Source organism: Protopterus annectens, chromosome 5.part1 (genome assembly GCF_019279795.1).
Source record: "Protopterus annectens isolate FY-2018-M chromosome 5.part1, PAN1.0, whole genome shotgun sequence".
Lineage (NCBI taxonomy): Eukaryota > Metazoa > Chordata > Ceratodontiformes > Protopteridae > Protopterus > Protopterus annectens.
In genome coordinates this window covers 432,468,921-432,489,277 of record NC_056736.1, presented here as the reverse complement: position 1 = coordinate 432,489,277, position 20,357 = coordinate 432,468,921, and the positions used below count along the sequence as shown (strand labels likewise).

The 20,357-nt window shown below is 39.5% G+C and overlaps 1 protein-coding gene across 1 annotated transcript in view; it reads right to left on the bottom strand.

Annotated features, from left to right (window-relative positions):
* LOC122803208 (olfactory receptor 142-like) overlaps positions 1 to 20,154 on the bottom strand; it is a 70,839-nt gene extending 50,685 nt beyond the window's left edge. The window contains exon 1 of the mRNA XM_044072814.1: positions 20,067 to 20,154. Coding sequence (XP_043928749.1) covers positions 20,067 to 20,154 — 88 coding nt within the window. The remainder of the gene's footprint in view (positions 1 to 20,066) is intronic.
* Positions 20,155 to 20,357: the final 203 nt, after the last annotated feature.

Here is a 20,357-nt window from a genome sequence, read left to right as displayed (position 1 = left end):
GTATTGTGTTCTGTAGTGTGTGTGTGTGTGTGTGTGTGTGTGTGTGTGTGTGTGTGTGTGTATACCTTAGATAGGTAGGAGTTCTGTTCTTACTGCAATCAACTGTGTGTGTGTAAAACAGATGTTACTTGACATTATAGATATCCTTTTACACCAGCATGTGAGACAATGTTAGCACCATATGCTCAACAGACAATGCTGATGTAATCAGCTATATCAGATTATTGCATATACAACCATCGCACCAGGCCAGGATCATACACTGGTCTGGACCCCAGGTAGATGTCAAGGTTCATAGGAAGTAAGGCAGAGGACTGTTGACAGGTATGCTTTGGGGTATGTCTTGTAAGAAATGGGGGTGGGGGTGGGTTGAAGCTTGCCTCAAACTGTTTGGTAGCAGATTGGTGATGTCCTCAGGGTCAGTATGAATGGTACTTTCCAGTACTATTTGGTCACAAAGCTGAGCCTTCACTTTTAGATTTCTGATGTAGCTAAAGAATGCCTCCTGATTATCTTATCTAGGATGGTACTTTAGGTTTCTACAAGGCTTTAGAAAACTTTTCAAGATAACTAATTTCCTTATTCAAGCTGTGGAGTGTGCCCTTCCTCTCCTAAGTCAGTTCCCTCTTGTTCTTAGACATTACTTTCTTCCATTTGTTCCGTAACCTATGTATGCTTGATGCCCACTGTGGTGGCTTGTATTCTGTGAGGAACTTGTCTTAATCTGTTCAGGTTCAGCTGACTCTATACATTGCTATAGCTGTTTATACAGGCAATTTGTGTACACCTCTGTGTAGCAGTCATTATTGTCAGTGATAGCAGGGGGTATGCAACTCTTTATGACATCAGTTAGAAGCCTATAGTTTGCTTTGGATAAATGTTTCACCTTTCTGCTCTTTAGAAGGTGTTGGTTATGATTGTGAATGTGAATGAGACTGAATTGTGATGTGACCTGACAAGGGGGACCAGCAGATAGTGGTTAGTGCAGAGAACAACTATGTTGGTCAGTACTAAGTTTAGGACATTGAAGTCCTTTGTGAGGATGCAAACTATTTGTTACACAGTATGTGCATTAACAAAGTCCAGGAACCTTAGTGTGAGTGTATTTGTGCACATATGTGACTCCAAATTGATGGAAGGGTAGTTGAAATCACACATGATCAAAGTGTCTGGCTATCTAGTGAGTGACTCAATTAAGTCTAAGTAGGCAAATTGGTTCTCATGGTTCATGGTGGGGGACCTGTAACTATCAATGATATGGAAGGCAGTGTTACATACAGTTAATTGGACTTGTAGTAGTGCTACAGAGCCGTACTCTTTGACCAGCCTTGTGGTGTGTTTGTTTTTAATGAAGATGTATACACCTCTGCCTTTGGTTCTTTCATGCTCGTTTTGGTATGTGAACATGTGGAAGGCATTGTACCCCTGCATGGCCAGGGTGGACTCTGCAGCCTTGATCCATGCCTGTGTGACTGCACAGACATGGGCTTCTTCCAAGGTAAGAAGTTCTTCCTTTGAGTGCAGTTTTTGATTTAGACTCCTTGAGTAAGCAGTATAACCTTCAGTTTGTCTGTGGTGGAGTCTTCTATGCTGGGAATTTAGTTGTTCTGACATTTCCTAAAATGGCCACTACGGGGGAGGCAAGCACCATCATATAGTACAGTGAGGTACATCTCCAGTCATTGACCCCAACATGGTCTATGACACCCCTCGTTCCAACATGTCATTCATCCAATCTAGGGAATCGGTGACATAGTGGAGGTAGTCACGCATGTCAGATTGTGTTGCATTCACAACCCTGAGCATTTGTCTGGAGCACCTTTCTGAACATACCTGTGCCTGCATGATGGCCCTAAACATAGATTGAGTGACACAAGATGAGAGATCTGCAGCAAGTGGAGGAGGGATAGCAGGCCCCCTCCAAGCACCCCTATCAACTCTCCTGCATGTCATGTCATCACCACTTTGGCTACAGCCAGACTCAACAGGCACTGAAGCCGCAGTAGCACACTTCCCTGCTCAGTGTCATTGCCCTCTGCCTGTCCTATATCTGTGGGCTCAGTGGAGTGGATAGGTGTAGGCCTACTGGCTATGTCTGGGGAATAAGAAGAGGGTGGCTGGATGTTAACCTCTGTGTCCGATTCAAACTATGCACCTCCCAACTGTGCCTTGGTTTCACCACCATTATCATCAGTTTCTGATGAGGTACTGATATCAGATGGCACAGAGCCCACACTTCCACTGTCATGATCAGATGTGATAGAAAGGGAGAAACAAAGACATACATTAATACCTGCACAACTATGGTGCAAGATATGCTAAACAACTAACAGTGCTGCCACTATTATAGACTGTACAGTGATACACACAGCAGGCCTAAAATGACACATTATAATATTTCTGTAAATTGATCTGCAGCATTGAAATAATGAATTGCAAGCACCACATGAGCAGTTTGATTACAAGTGTGATATAGAGTACATTTGAAAGGATGGCATCTCTATGTATTGGCAGAAAGAGATGTATGTATGTTAAAAGGGACTGAATGTGGTGGGAAAGTTGTCTCCCACTGTAAAAGTAAACATCAGTTCTGTGGGTGAAAGACTTGCTACACAACACTAGAGACATGCATGCACAAACACACACACACACACACACACACACACACACACACACACACACACACACACACACACACACACACACAGAGAGTAGTAACTCACTGTTGGATTTGAACCACCTGCCTATCTAAGCACACAGTCTAGAGTACATTGTAGTACCTACAAGTGCCACTGAAATATCTGATTACAACAGTAAACTAGTGGTTATTTGAAATGATGATATCATCAGTGGGTGTGTGACTTGTTTGAATGAAAGGAATGTGTCTTGACAAACAGCAACATGGCAATGCTTTGATCACAATTACTTATGTACTCAGATAATTTGCATATCAATTCATTCATGAATATTGTTTTACTGTGAGTGAGATGTAGCTGTTTCACATTATGGTGTATGTCAATGATGGATGATAATTACAGTTGTAAAACAGTGGAGTGACATCCAAGCATGGTCCATAATGCTCCATGCCAAGCTTTTTTTGTACAAATAAGGAATACAGACATTATAGACCATTTTAATTCTGAGCCATTTCAGATCAGCTATGTGTCATGTTAACATTTTCTGTGTCATCCATCATTTACAATGGTCATTGCAGTAAAGTATTCATTATACATATAATACAGGTGCAGACTTAGATTGTTCCAATATCTAGTTAATTTCCACATATTCAAGGCTTCTTGTACTATTTCTTATGCAATTGTATTTATTTGTATGACATCACTGAGTACTACAGTCACTAAGTTGCATCATACATCTACATGTCATACTTCAAATACTTCAGAATATGCATGGCAATTCTAAAGAATTAAACCTACCACCTTCTAGGTGTATAGCAGCAACACTTTTAAATAATAAGTATTGTGCAATTGTCACCCTGACAATCTTTGATTTGACCAAATGTCATGCACTTATTATTGCTGTGAAGGTATGAGCAGGTTTTGGATGATTATGAACCTCATAATGGACCTGAAAGGTTACATAAGAGACCAAGAAGGTTACTGCTGGTGGAATAATCTTTCTATCTATCTATCTATCTATCTATCTATCTATCTATCTATCTATAAAATTTAATGAAAAATGATAATGTTCATAATTTTCCACCTGATGCTGGTTTCAAACAACTGACAATCTTCGTTGACAGTATATAGATATGATCATTAGCTGCTCACACCACATAAGAAGACTGTTGACAGGAGGTAAAACACCACATTTGAAAGGAGTACAAAAACATTATGAAACATAGGCGTTTGTGTGCAGCTTACTTCATAACAGAAGCTACAACTGAACCATTCTATATGAAGCACATTCAGATCTGTAGACTGTTCAACACATTATAATAGCTACACAAAATCAGAGAAAAATATTCAGGCAGTATAAGGCAGGCAGTCACTTCAGAAACTTAGGGCAAATTGCAAGGTCTCTTGTTAAAACGTTTAATTAGAATCCAGGTAAGCACTTTCACAAATATAAAATTTGCTTCATCAGACCATCTCTCTAAACAAGCCAAAGTATTATTTAAATATCAAACCACACCCTAAAATTATTTAAAATACCCTATCAAAACCATTCAGGAACATGTCACTGAATTTTCCTTCTTTTAGAGCAGCATGTATTATATTCATAATAGCAGCACAAAACCAGAAAAAAACAGTATAAATAATATTTCCTTAGAAGCACATATATATCATTCATAAGCAACAGAAACAGCAATATCAAAACCATCTTAATAATGCTGACTACCCTAATAAAGCATCTTATAAGTTGTATTTCATTTTATATACTATTTATGTAGTTTCCTATTTCTAAGGGCTGGGGTAATCACAATATGTTCATTTAAACCTTTTCCCAAATGTGCTTTTAAGTTCACTGTTCTTTTCAACTCTCTCTCTCTTCAGTTCTATTGGACAAGTTCTCCAACCTAGCATCTTCCTTAACTAATTCAAGAACATTAAATCTAAACTGATGTGTGCCTTGCTCCAACATATGTTTGCCAATGCACTATATGTGAGTCCTTTTCCCGTGCAGTACACATGGCTTCTTATATGCTCCCAAAGGCATCTATTTGTCTTCCCTACATAAAAGGAACTACAATATATGCACTGAGCAAGGTATATTAGATTCCTACTGTTACAATCAGCATCTACTTTTCGTTCATAAGTTATCCCTGTGTCAGGGTGCTTGAATCATATTTGCTCATTTATATAATCACAGTATGCACAATTATTGCATTTCCTTGTTCCTTTGCCTACAGGAATAGGTATATTACCAGCAGCTCTCTTAGGATAGCACAATCGCTGTTTAAGTGATTTGGTATTTCTATATACTATAAATGGTTTACAACCTACCAGACTTGATGTCTGGCTATCCACCTGAAGTACATGACAGTTCTTTTCTAATATTGCTCTCAAATTCTTGTCATCATTGCTGTAGGTAGAGGTAAATGCTACACTATCTAGTACCCTCTTATGCTTTTTCCATATTTGTATCCTGAAAAATATGGAAAGGCCTCATTCACTCGTAGATCCTTTACTTGTTTACAAGCCACTTCTACATCCTTCTTTTTTATAACCCCTCTGCAGAAAATCAGAATTTAACTGACACAATTCATTTTCAAAGTCAGCTTCTCTATCATTCAGCCTAGAGCATCTCATAGCTTGTAATTTTAAAATATTTTTAAAAATGTGCTAGGGATGCGTACTGGTTGTGTGCACATATGTTACACGTTGACACTCCTTACTAAACTTACTCGTGTAAAACTGTCCTTCAGTATCCCTAGTGATTTTAACATCTAAGAATTCAATGTCATTGTTCAAATGTCTACCTGTGAACTTAAAAAAAATGACTACTCTCATTTAAATATTGTATACATTCTAACAAATGAGGTTCACTCCCACACAAGAAAAAAAAGATCATTGACAAAACATTGAAAAAAAATAAAGATGACACCTAGCAATTCATGTGTAAAAAGAACACCGTTTCCCATTCTGCCATGACCATATTGGCGTAGCTATTGACACATGGTCTGCCCATAGCTATTGCAGAGGTCTGTATGTAATACTTATCATCAAATAGGAAAACATTATTTTCTAATACAATCTCTAGTAGAGCAGGAGGTAAAACACACACATTTGAAAGGAGTATGAAAACATTATGAAACATAGGAGTTTGTGTGCAGCTTACTTCATAACAGAAGCTACAACTGAACTATTCTATATGGTGCACATTCAGATCTGTAGTCTGTTCAACACATTATAATAGCTGTTACCTTAAACAGCTACCAGTCTCTCTTTCTATAGAGCAATGAGGCTAAGCAAAGAACACATGGGACATCGGACTAATGAAACTGATGACTGAAGAGTAAAACTTACCAGTTTTTGCCATAATATATGAACTTGCATTTACAGTAAGTTACTATTGGCACTTGGTGCCAGGTATCATGTTAATACTGAGGACAAAGAGTAATGAGACAGAAGGGGGGATGAGGAGAGAGAGAGACAGAGAGATTTTTGCTTATCACCACTTCTGGAAATCTTTGCAGTGTGTTAATATGAAGTTTGTCATAATAATAATAATTTGTCATGCTATGTACAATAAATTGCTCCAAAATAGAGAGCAAACAGGGATAGGATAGTGGAATAATGATAAAGACATATGAATGATGATGGTGGGGTAATAAGACATGTATACAATAGTTCCAAAAATAACATTCATGTGAAAAAGCCAATAAATAATGTTTGACATACTTCTGGATTTGAACCATTGACACTAGGCAAAATGCAGTATACAGACATGAGATTTGTATTGAAGACCACACAGGAAGTCATATTTTATGCACTAAACATTGTGCATTTGAAATGACAGTGAGAAATGCGTACAGCAGGGGAGATGTGAACATAAGTCATCATTACGGTAATGACATCTGTAACATCCCATAAGGTGTACATTACATACAAGCTAATAAACATTAAAATAACTGTATCACAGTAGTGCTACTAGACTGTATTTCTATAGCCCAGTGAGGCTAAGCATATTTTCAAGAAGAAAACTGCAATACCATGATCAAAGGTAACATCTTCAGTTTTTGCCATAGGGTATGAAATGCCATTTATCAGCATTTACCACTGGTGCATAGTGCCAAACATTGTGCAAATGCTGTGGTCAAAAACTGAAGGGTTGTTTTATGGGCAATCTTTGGTCACGTGTGTTGTGTGTGATTCTATTTTTTGACCAGATTCAACATGTAAAACATAGTTAATAATACAGTGGTGAAAATGTGATGCAAGCAGAGAGTAAGACAAAGGGGAAATAATAATGGAATGTGCAGGGTGGTGGCGAGAGAGTACTACAGCTATCCACTTACTCACAAGATAAATGTATACTAGTAGCAAGAATGTGAAGATGGTGGGTAGTCACCACATTAGAAGTGGATGACAACAACTGAGTAATATTATATAGTCAAATGGACCAAATCAAATGTGTCAAGCAGACACATAGGTGAAATGGACTGCTATGTATGAGGCAATTTTTTTTGTGGGACAGGTGTCGATTTTTTTGGGGTGGAGTAAAATATTGGGGAAGGTGCTTATGAATAGTTCACTCTGTCTGTATTGTATGTCCTGTATGTCTCCATCTGATACCTAACATAACCTACCTACCTGACACACAAGGCAGAGAGGGATGGTGACAGGCACAGAAGGTTGGGTCACCATGATTGGGTATAGGTAGGAGATATCAGAGGTATTTTCACATCCAGCATGAGCACAGTGATAATCTAGTTCTCGCACTCAGAACTGCCATCATTGTCTCCTGTTGCAGGCATCTAGGTCAGTGCTGGAGGGGGCATCAATTTGGATATTTAATGCAGGACTTTCGTTAATCTGTCAATTTGACACAGATATCCCTTTTCATAATGTCCTCTATGAGCCATGTCAGACAATGATGGGTGACAAATCACTACCTCCACTAATACTACTTACAGAGGGTACCACTGCATCAGCCCCTGGACAGAGCTACCTGATGCAGGTGGAGCAGGTAGTGTAGAAGTTGTGGAGACAACACTGACAGGTTGGGACTCAGATGGGCTGGGTGTCTGTGCTGCCTGTGGTGGTGCCATGGCACCTATCTGTGGTGTGTGATGGTCCAATCCCCAGTGCTAAGTCTAGTTCCCCATGGTGATGGTCATTTGTGTTGCAGCAGTAATGTTTACAAAAATAAAGATATATAGGATGGAGGAGAGAAAATATTTAAAATTCTATCACTCCCATATCATTTTAATAAAATATACCCAAATTTACACATACATAGATACATACATCCAGTACAGTTTGGCATATCCAGATATGAATCTAAAGTCATAAATATACCATTAAAAACTTTACTGTCAGTGCTATTATAGTAATTATTAAGTTAGTTAACAATGACACATATGATATACACATTCCAATTAAAGACATCCCTTTACAAAGGATTTAAGTTTCAGATTCTTTAGTAATTGCAGAAAATAGATTTTTGTATATTGTTCTGTAATAAAAGCTAATTACTGCTACTTGGAATTGAAATCATGCACAATTAAGTTGATTTCTACATTACCTAATTCAATTTCCAAGAGTTATTGGAGTAGGCATGGATGTTTCATATATAGCTGAGATATACCTACATTGTTGCACATGTCTTAAGCTCATACATGACAGTCATGAGGAGAAGGTAAACATTTGCACCACACCACACTCATCACATAGTCTCACTAAAACTACACCACTTAAATCCACACACAGTAACACAAAAACATTCGCGGAGGCTCTCAATAATAACCTGTATAAGCAACAGAGACCTCCAAAGCAGAAATACAAGCATCCTCCATCCCCCAACACAACCCAAATGACACATAGCCCACAGACTCAGTGTGACACTCAACCACAGCCAATAAGGCAAAACAATGTATCCAACACACTAGTCATAGGTGACTCTATAGTCAGGCACACTGATGTCCCACTCAGCAGGCTAGACAAGGAGAAGGTTACTGTCAGCTGCCTGCTGGGTGCCAAAATCCACCACATAACCCACGCACTCAGGTCACTCCACACCAAGTACAAATATGACTCTGTCATTGTCCATGTTGGTGTTAATGACCTGAGACGTACCTCCCTGGACTACATGAAAAGAGACATGGAAGAGCTCTCCGATCTTGTAGCCCAGGCAGGTATGACCCTAGCCCTGAGTAGCATTCTGCCATTGCCCAGAATGATACCACAGTACAAGGACAAAATGATTGACTTCAACTATTGGTTAAGTTTCTGGTGTCATTCTAAGGGGATCCAGTATCTGTCTGCTTGGGATGATATGGTCGACAGACCACGATGCTTTGCCACAGATGGCCTGCATCTGTCGCCCCTGGGATTCTGGATACTGGCTAAGGTTCTTGCTGCCCCTATAGTGCCTTTTTAGGCAGGGTTCAAATAACAAATTCACCATCATAACAGGAACAGGCAAACAAAAACTGAAGGTAATGCTACTCAATGCTAGAAGTCTAAATCTCAAAATGCACTCACTCGAGGCACTCCTTAAAATGGAGAACATCGATATCTGTGCTGTGACTGAGACCGGGTTCAAGGCTCCAGAGAGCACCCCTGCACTACCAGGCTATAACTCATACCACACTTTTCGGCCATGTTACCTGGACCGAAACACCAAAGGCGGAGGTGTGTCCATATTCATTAAGGATATCCACACATCCAGGCTAGTTGCTCAGCATAATGCATCCGAGGTTGTCCAAGTGCAACTGACTCTGGGCAAAACTGCAATCCAAATTGTAGCTTGCTACAGATCCCCCACCATGCCCCAGGATTCCCACTCCTCTTTTCTTGATGTACTGGAAAATATTAAGGTTCAGCCAAACACCCTAATAATGGGTGATTTCAACTACCTCACCATTAACTGGGAAAACTACTCATGTACCAACTCCTTAGCTCAACGTTTTCTGGAATTCATAATCTCCAATGCCCTAGATCAACTTATCCACACCCCCACCAGGGGCAACAATATCCTAGACCTAGTCATTACCAACATGAGTGACCGGTGTTCCACACCTGAAGTCAGCTCCTCGTTGGTCAGATCCGACCATAAGCTTATCACCCTTGATATCCACATCCAGCTCCCACCCCTCATTAAGGAAACCACAGTAAAAAATTTCTTCAAAGCCAACTTCATGCTTCTTAAGACAGAAGTGGTGAACTTCATGACACCCATGCAGATGGACAATATAGTTACAACTGCTGAATCCTACACAAATGCACTCTATAAGCACTGACAGAAGTGCATGGATCGTGCTATCCCAAACAGAACCAAGATGCTATCCTCCAAAAAAAGGAAGCCAATCTGGTGGTCCCCTGTCATAAACAAACTGTACAACAGAAGGAAGAAACTGTTGCAAAAGAGAGTAAAATCCCATGAGTGGAGGAGCTCCCTGGTCAGCCTCAGTAAGAAGCTGAGATCCTTTATAAGATCCTCCAAAGGTATCTACAAAAACAAAATCGCCACTAAATCCAAGGACAATGACAAAGCATTCTATAGCTATGTCAATAATCTAGATGGCAATACCCAGATCTGCTCTGAGTTGCAGCACAAAGGCACGAAAATTACAGAACCAACTGATATTGCCAACATCAGGGCAGATTGGTTCAGTGCTAACTTTACCCCCCTCTCACCCCCTAAAAGGGCCCATATCTATACAGGAAGAATGCAGAGTCACTGTAATCACAACTACGCAGGTAAAAGCTGCACTCTTTAAAGCCAAAAACACAGCATCCATGGGATTGGACAACATCCCAGGCTGCGTTTTACCAAACTTCAGAATGAACTGGCTTCCCACTTAAGCACCATGTTCAATAATAGCCTCACATCAGGCTTTGTGCCCACTGAATGGTGCACAGCAACAGTTATCCTACTCCACAAAGGGGGAGCCACCACTGATCCCGGGAACTATCGACCTATTAGCCTGATGAGCCTGGTCTGCAAGGCCATGGAATGTATCATCATGGAACTCATAAACAAAGACATTGGTAACCTCCAAACTCTGGATCCCACCCAGTTCGGGTTTGTGAGAGGCAGATCATGCCTTCTGAACCTGATCGACTTCTTTGAGGCAGTCACCAAAGCCGTGGATGAGGGTAAGGTGGTTCACACAGCCTATCTTGACATCGCCAAGGCTTTCAACACCATCCCCCATTCTGGAATTATAGCTAAACTCACTAAACTAGGTATAAATCCCTACATCACAAGATGGGTTGCCAACTGGCTCACTGATAGAACCCACACTGTAAAAGTTGCAGACTCCAAATCTGACCTCAAGGCAGTGACAAGTGGAGTGCTACAAGGTTCTGTACTGGCACCTCTCCTGTTTGGTATCTACTTCTCTGAAGTACAGGTTAACACAGAAGGCCTCTGGCTGACGAAGTTCGTAGATGACTGCAAACTAGGAGCCATAGTCAAGTCCCCAAATGATGTGGACATCCTACAGAAGGGCCTCACTGAGACAGATGCCTGGTGTCAGAGACATGGCCTCAAGCTCAGTGACAAAAAGTGCAGTGTCATCCCCTTTGGTAAAAACTCTGTACCCATGAACTACCACATAGGCAGCAATCTACTTAACACCGAATGCGTGATAAGAGACCTTGGGACCCAGGTGGATAGTAGTGTCTCCTTTGATAGTCACATCACCACAGTAGTCAGGAGATCCTTCTACATGGCACACCTCATCATAAAAGGGTTCTCATCCAGGAAAACAGAGGTCATTGTTCCCCTCTACTCGTCACTCATTAGACACATTATAGAGTACAACGCCCCTTTTGGAATGTACCTCACAAGACATCTGCAGCAGCTGGAAAGGCCACAGAAGTACCTCGCAAAGACGATTACTGGCCTCAAACAAATGCCCTACAATGACCGCCTCAAAAAACTCCAGCTTTACTCTGTTGCATATCGACTACTCTGAGGTGATCTCTGCCTAACATATAAAGCTATGTCAAACCCAGAGCTGCTGGACATGCTACACCTAAAGAAATCCCAATCACTCCAAGCTACATGCTCTATGGACCTAAACCTTGTCACCACAATAAACAGGACATGCAGAAGGGATAGATTCCTGCCCCAGAGACTTCCTAGAAGCTACCCATCTATTTCAAGCAAAGTTCTTCATTAGCACTCTTCAAGAAAAATCTAGATGAGTGGATGGGAAATAGGAAATACACCCTGGGGATCACTTCTGTGTCTCTGCTGGACAGTGGCACAGGAAAATAACTTTCTTGGGTGGTGTAAGCTATGGTACCTTGCTGGCTAGGCTTACGTAGGCCCTTGGGCTGATAGCCTATATTTACCTATGAACCTATGAACCTATGTGCTGATCCCTTGACGTGTGTTAAAATTAACTACATTTCTGATGTATTATGATTTTGCTTGCTTTCATACCATAGCCATACTTACCTGTGCCTCTCTGAGGCATGCCAATCATTCCTGATGTGCCTCCCTGTTTCTAGCCATCTCTCCAGCAGCTGAACAGAACAGAAAATTAAAAAAAAAAAAAGTAATGAAAAAGTGTATCGTCTTGCCAGTCCACAGCATTGCATTGGCTGGTGATGAGTCAGAATACATACACTACTCAGGGTTGATCTCATTTTCAAATTATTCCTCCCAATGTCTCAGAAGGCCCTGCTTCCACCTCCTAATGCCACTATAATAGTGATGATAAATTTTACCAGTGTATGGAATGCCAGTTGCAGTGGTGACAGCCTTGGCCAAGATATTCCAAGCCTCCACCTTGTACTGAGACCTGGTATAATTCTGCAAAACCCAAGGCTGTATTACATTATGAGGAGAACCACAACGATCCTGGGCTCCTCTTGACTTCAAAACTGGTCTTTAAATGGAGCACAACCATCAACTTTTTCTGCCATGTCTTCTAAAGTATATCTGGAAATATAGCGGGAATTGGTGTCCCATTCAGCTCTCTTGTGTACCATTTTTCAAAAAAGTAAAGAGAACCAACCATGGCTTGAACTAAAACAGTTTTAATAAAACAAAAAAAGGAAAGTAAGCACTTTCACAACTTCCCAGTCACTTCTTCAGACTCAAATACAAAAAGAACAGCATTAAAGCACTTAAAAAAGACTGCCCAGTCTTAAACAATTAAGTAATTAGTTAGCTTAAAAGCATATCTCCAGAAACTACTATCAAAATGATTACATTTCATATAGTCAACCTGTCAATAAATAAGAAACATCATATAAAAAATACATTGAGTTAAAAAACTTTTTAAAAAACACTTTACTCAGTGGGGGAGTGTGTGTGTGTGTAATACCAGTTTAATAGATAAAACATCATTAATGCCTGGTTTCTTGTCTGCATTAAAATGTACTATCTATCTGAGCTCATCTAATTCTGTTCTATTCTTTGTGCCCCCCTTCCTCGTGCTCTCTTTAACTATTTCAAGACTAAAAATCTAAAGGCATGATGCATACCAAATTCCTTAGTGTGCCTTGCTAGTGCATTACTCTATTTATTTTTCCTAATATCTCTAAGATGTTCCATGATACGCTCCCTTAAAGACCTATTCATTTTACCTATATAGAATGCTGAACATTCCATACAGTAACTGTAATATATAACAGTCCTTCTTGAACAATCTGCATAAAAAGTATGTTTCATCCCTATCCCTTTATGCATTTGTGCAAATGATGGTCCTATATGTTTAGAATTACAGGCACTATGGTTCCTTCAAGGGTATGTTCCTTGTCTCTGTGAAGTAACACATGGTTTATTCACTCCTGTCCTATAACAGAGCTGTCTCTTTATAGATAAGTTGTTTATAAAAGAAAACAGTGGAGTGTCACTAACAATTCTACCTATCTCTTCAGAGGCTTTCAAAATGTTTCAATTCTTTTTAATAATGTCACAATAGGTATTAATATTACTAGAAAAAGTCATGGGTACCCTAATATCCCTCTCATTATTCATAGACGGTGTTACGCTCTCACCCACTACTGGTTCAGAGAAATAAGGTCTATCCTTCATTTCTCTGTCTCAATAGTAGAAAATGCAATCATCTATTTCTTTCTTTGAGTAACCTCTGTCTAGAAAATCCCTACTGAGGTCACTAAGTGCTTCCATCATGGAATGTTCTTCATTATGTAGCCTCATAATATGCACAATCTGCCCCTTCAAAACATTCCTAGGCACATGCCTAGGATCCATACTATTTTTATGAAGTAGTGTGTTTTTCTTAGTTGGCTTTCTATATAAACTTGTATACCACCTGTATGTAATGGCAGACAATCTTGTTAACTGTGTTTGCGCAATAGAATACACAAATGCCTGGAAGAGAAATTGGTTATAATTGCTTTAAACTACCCTGCAGATATGAAATATGCCAGTAATTCTTGGCAATGTGTCATGCTAAGTGTATTTACACATGTTTCACTGTGAATTCCTCAAATGCATTTTACTAATGATATCTGGATTACCTTTCAAAGGACACATTGTCATTTCTGGCAATATTCTCTGTTTTGATGGATGTTAATCATTCATAAATTGCTGAAGGTATATTGTATGATGCTGATAATAATTGGTATTGGTAACAGATAAAATGATATACATTGGGACATAATGGGTTCATGGGACATACATTTAACAGACTGTGACAGGTAGCACCTTGAAATTGAACCCATGACTGAAAAGAATGGTGAACTGATAGCACTAACATTTTAGCTTGATTGATAAAGTGTAATAATTACAGCATGATTGGAGATTTAAGTATGACAAGTCTCTCTCTGGGATTCATGAACAACTGTGTAGGCTTCTTATGAAGCCTACATGATGTTCTCATATTAGCACAATGAACAGAAGAGCTAACCATATATGCATGCTGCTCATCACACTAACATGAATGTATGCATATCCCCATCATCAGCAACAGTGTTGGTGGTCAGGAAACCATGTTGAGCAGCACAAGCAGAGACAGTAGATAAACAGTCATGTCTATGGTCAAACCTGTTAAGCATGGTTGCAGAGACAGAATGAAAAACTACATAAGGAAAATAATGTATGCTGCACACAGGCAGGGAAAGTGTGCTGGGTGTAATGTGCAAATAAATGAAACATATGACTGCAGTGATAAGTACAAGTGGATATGAAATGATAAGGGGGAGCTATAATACATGGGTTACCAGATAATGAAGACAACATGCAAAGAAATCAGAGGGGAAGGTAAATGTTTAAACTCTAGTATAATTGATGTAAAGGAGCATATGTCACAAAGATGACTTTGTAATAATAACACTTTGCAATATGTATGCCAGAATGATTATTAATGCTCACAGTTCCCTACCAAATGTAGGTAAATAAAAGCAGACATGATATTATAGGATGTCACAGTTACACAAAATCACATTGTAACAGAGGGGTGTTACATGACATATGATTGTTATTGACATGCTGAGTTGAGTTGGTAGTTTGCAAGGACAGTACATACATAATGGCATAGCTGCACATCATGCATTATGTCCATATAACATGTTAGAAAAAGAGAATGGCTCAGAATCTAAGACTCAAACCCATGCCATCAATGTCAATAATCACCCATGCATTAACTGTGTATGCCACAGAAATAAGCCTAATACATGTATGAGGAGGATCACCCTTGAAGGGACTTATGCACCTCAATATTAAAATAGTTATGCATCACATATATAGGTTTGTGTAGTGTTACAAATATGGGAGCACAGTATGACATGCATAATACCCTTGCATAAGAAACTCCTGCCTGACGCAGTTGTTGTGCTGACAGATGATAACAGATTGAAACCCCACATGATGCAATGTATTCCCCAGAGCTGCGTATTGTTGATATCTGCCACAGGAAGTAGCAATGAATATTGTCACAAAGAAATGAAATTAATGTGTGAACTAAGAAAGGATCCCTGAAAATGAATGCCATATCAGCATGTCAGATTGATGTCAATTAAATGAGTATAATCATGTGCCCACAAATGTTATCAGTCCTATATAAATGTTCCATGGTCAAGGAATGCTTATCTGTGTGTCTGTACACATACAACGCAGGAACTGGAGCACACACTTTTATACCACTGAACTCAATACATACACCAAGGTAGCACTGTCACCATTACATTGACAGAATAAAAGTGTATTTTAAGGATATCCAAATCTATGTTCACATGTTTTTGTGTAACACATCAAGGAATAACATTGACATGATGTCATGGTTGTTGTGTGATGTCAGTGCATTCACACAGAATGAATTCCTATCCTAGAACTGAATATCAAGCTGTACAATCCCTCCAAATATCAATATGGATATTAATTGCATTCAGCACAGTGGGAATGTTATCACAGCTGCTGAACTCCACCTACCTGAAGTCATTTCATCAGCTGAAATTTATTTGCCATAACTTTTATCTGCTAAAATTGATGGGGGAGACCTCTGCCACTCTATACGTACAAAATATAAGTGGGGTGGATGTTTTTCCTAATGAATAGTTAAGGATACAAATGCTTATAGCCACTTAACCCTAGTTTGGAACACTTGCTTAAGCACTGAGAAAATCAATACCATGGTGGGATCGATGTCATATGAGTGGCTGTGTCAAAGCATTACATCATGTGTATGACTGAAGGAATATATGTCCCTGTAATTACGCAGAAAGAATCTTGCTGTATATCAGACAACATTGATTGATGCTAGGTAAGCCCCAAAACATCTGTAGGCCCCATGCTTTTGTCACTGTGAAGGTAGAACAATTAAATAAAGTGTGGAAATAATCCTGTATTGGAACACATGTCTTACTTAGGCAACAACATACATCACATTTCCTCATGTCCTTGGTCCAGAGAAGGTGCTTCACTACAACTGTAATGGAATGGCACTCTATTCAAATGACAGCATTAATCTTCAATACAGCCTTTCCAAAGGAAATGGTGAACAAAGTCTCGTAACAAGAAACAACGTCTCACCTGAACATAGCACTGTTAACAACATGGACATTGACTGTAAGCAGTGACAGCAGGATTTTAACTATATAGCTAACATCACAAGCAATGAAGATTTGCTTAAATGTGAAAACAACTACAGCTTTATTTGATAATATTAACACTGCACTGCAATGGATGACGTCACTATTGTGTATTACCTTCATGTTTCTGCTAAAAAGTTGTTGCACAACATAGGCACACTGTGTAGATATAGCTCATATAGGCATTTGCAGCCTGTTATGCTCAGTAAGTGGAATAATCACACAACCACAGATGATAGTTATTCCTGTCTTTGAACTCCCTACCCATGTACTGAAACAACATGCGCACAAGTGTATTATTTGCACGTCACAGGAGAAATCTGACTGCAGGTGAGCCATGTTGCATCTTTGAAAGGATGTCTTCAGCTGTGTCATGCAAAAGAGATGTGTGTGCAAAAATGACTTCTACAGCTGTGTGGAATTCTAAATGTTGTCAGTACTAAGACATGTAACAAATTCTGCCATCCATTTACATACACACACATGCATACACACATAGTCAGGAGAGGTTCACTGCTGAAATAACTCCCTACCTATCGACTGACACATCTACTCACAAGTGTATTATATGCATGCACCACTGCAAAGGGCAGACTTTAATGGTGTGAGAGTGCATTATTGAAATGATGACCTCATCAGTGTGTTGCAGACAGCATGCATTTGTTGACTGAGTGAAAAGGGAAAGTGGAATTGATCTGAAAATTTAAATGTTTCTAATGAGTGGAAGCCAAATGAGAACACCTGTTGAATTAATCCTCCAGTGATCTAATGGACTCACAATCAGAAATACAAGTTAATTGTTGTGAAATTATAACACCCTGCTTATCTAGTCATACACTATAGAGGACACATTACTTAACACGGGCACCACTGCAGAAGTCTGACTTCAATAGTGTGAGAGTGCACTTTATAGAGGATGACATCAAAGTTGTGTTGCTGAGAAGATGATGTTGGGAGAACGGCCTGGCATTAAAGTAGACTCACAGTGTAAAATTTATACCAGACTACTATTTTATTAAAGCTAGCAGTAGTTAAGGATATATTTACACAACTCTATACATAACCACACATAGGGGTGACTCCTTTGAGATTAGAACTGCCTACCAATAAAACTATGCAATCTAGACGACACAGTACTTAACACATGCACCACTGTAGAAGTTTGTCTTTCATAGTGTAAGTATGCTTTATAGATGACATCAGTGTTGCATTGGAAGATGGGTCTGGTCTGAAATTGATGTAGACTTACTATGCAGTATAAAATGTGCCAGGCTACTATTTTATTAAGGTCAACAGCAGTTAAGGTCATATTTACAGAACTCTATAGACACACACACACACACACACACACACACACACACACACACACACACACACACACACACACACACACACACACACACCCATTGTCTTTGTTGAGATTAGAACCCCTATCTACTATCTGGCTAGGCAATCTAGAGGACACAGTACTTAATTCAAGTGCCAATGCTGATCAATGACTTTTGTAGTGTAAGAATGCATGTTATACAGGATGACATCAATGTGGATTTAAAGAGAAGATGACATTGCAAGAAAGGTCTGAAATTGATGTGGACTCATCCTAGAGTTTAAAATTTACTCCAGGCTGCTACTATATTGTGGATAGCAGTAGTTAATGTCATGTCTGCATAATGCCATGCACACACAGACACAACTTGAGATTAGAACACCCTTACCTATCTAGCTAGGCAATCTAGAGAATACAGAACTTAATGCAAGTGCCACTGCTAAACACAGACTTGTATAGTGTAAGAATGTGTGTTATACAGGATGTCATCAGTGTAGGATTACAGAGAAGATGGTGTTGGGAGAAGGGTCAGAAATTGATGTGAACTCCCCCTGCAGTTTAAAATTAACTACAGGCTGCTACTGTACTGTGGTCAGCAGTAATTAAAGGCATGTCTGCATAATGCCATAGACACACATACACACACACACACACACACACACACACACACACACACACACACACACACACACACACACACACACACACACACACACACACACACACACCAATGTTGGCTGTTGTGAGATTAGAACCCCCTACCTATCTAGCTATGTAATATAGAGGACACAATACTTAATTGCAAGTGGCACTGCAGACATCTGACTTTACAGTCTGACAGTGCAGTGTAGATAGGATCAGCATCTCATTCTGTGTCAGAGATGATATTGTGATGTTGAAGATTTTGTGCAAATACATATTTGTTGATATGATGGATTTAGGTCAGTGTTGTGCTCAGTAATAATGCTGTCATTAATGTATTCTGCAGAACTGAGAGTGACATGTATCTACCTATCTTGTGCATATGAGACACACAAACACTTGCGAAACACAGATTGGACAATTAACCTTTCATGGATCATCAGGTTATGCTGATGGCATGTAAATCTTAGTGAATGGTACTCATATTAGCTATGGCATGTGGTCATGCATGGGCAGTGTGGCCTGTCAATACCAAGCGATACTTTATATTCCAATGTAGGAGGAATAAAAAAATTATGATATATGTATGTCAAGGATGTATGTGGTTGTATATCATTTGTAAGTGTCAGTGCTGCAGTGCAAAGCCAACTGTTCAGAATGAAGTGGTCAATTACACACACAATTCACTGCATTTCACATGACTATATTACACAGTCTCCATGTAATGGAGTAATATCATCCAGCAGAAATACTTATTTTTGTTCTAAATCACTTCCAACAGCACAATGATGAAGAAAGTCTTTGCACAAAGGTTGTCAAAGTGTCAGTGCATATTTGATGATACTTTGATGTGCTGAATAGGAACTGTGAAGTTCCACTGTTTATTGGTGTTCAGTGGTGCTGCACATGTTGTATTATACCCTTCCATGTTAGTTCCAAAGCTCAATTCAAAAAGGGAAATGTACTTATCTTCTCCATTTGAGCAATAACACACTGCAAGCAAACAAATTTCTCTGATGAAGGAAACAGTGAAACAGTACATTTGTTGTGCCTTCTGCAGCACAAACAGGCTTAGTGACACTGCACTACCGTCAGCACTTTGGACAGTTTTTAGTGTAGAAATCCCACCTGTTAACCTAGCTTTCTCTGTGGCACAAAGTATAAACTCTCTGAGCTAAATGAAAAAGCAGAGTTGAAGCAGGGTTTGACTCTAGTATGTAGATGATTTTACAAAGAGTGTCAGAATGTGATTGTTATATTAACTTTTTATCATGACTTTAAGAATACCTAGGAATGATTATTTTGTTACCTGGAAAACTGTATATGTAGGCATAGCCAGCATTAGGCCCCCCCCAAATCAGTGGCCGCGGGGAGCCTCCGATTATCTCCCCACATACGAGGGCCCCCATATGAAGCAGCCACGGGTTTCAAAATCGCTTCCACTCCTTTCTTGGCACCTCGTTCATTTCGGCAATGCCGTCGCATGACTCCGCCTTTTTTTTTTTTTCCCTGAAAGAAATTGCTTCCTTGATGGCTGCAGCCAATCAGGTCCCTTGCTTTACTTGTTAGCTGCTCTCAATCAGGTCCACTTCAGTGAAGCAAGGCACCTAATTGGCTGTAGAAATCAAGAAGCAAGTTCTAGCCAAATTGGTATAAACTATTAATGGTATATGTTTTTCTTTTTCTTA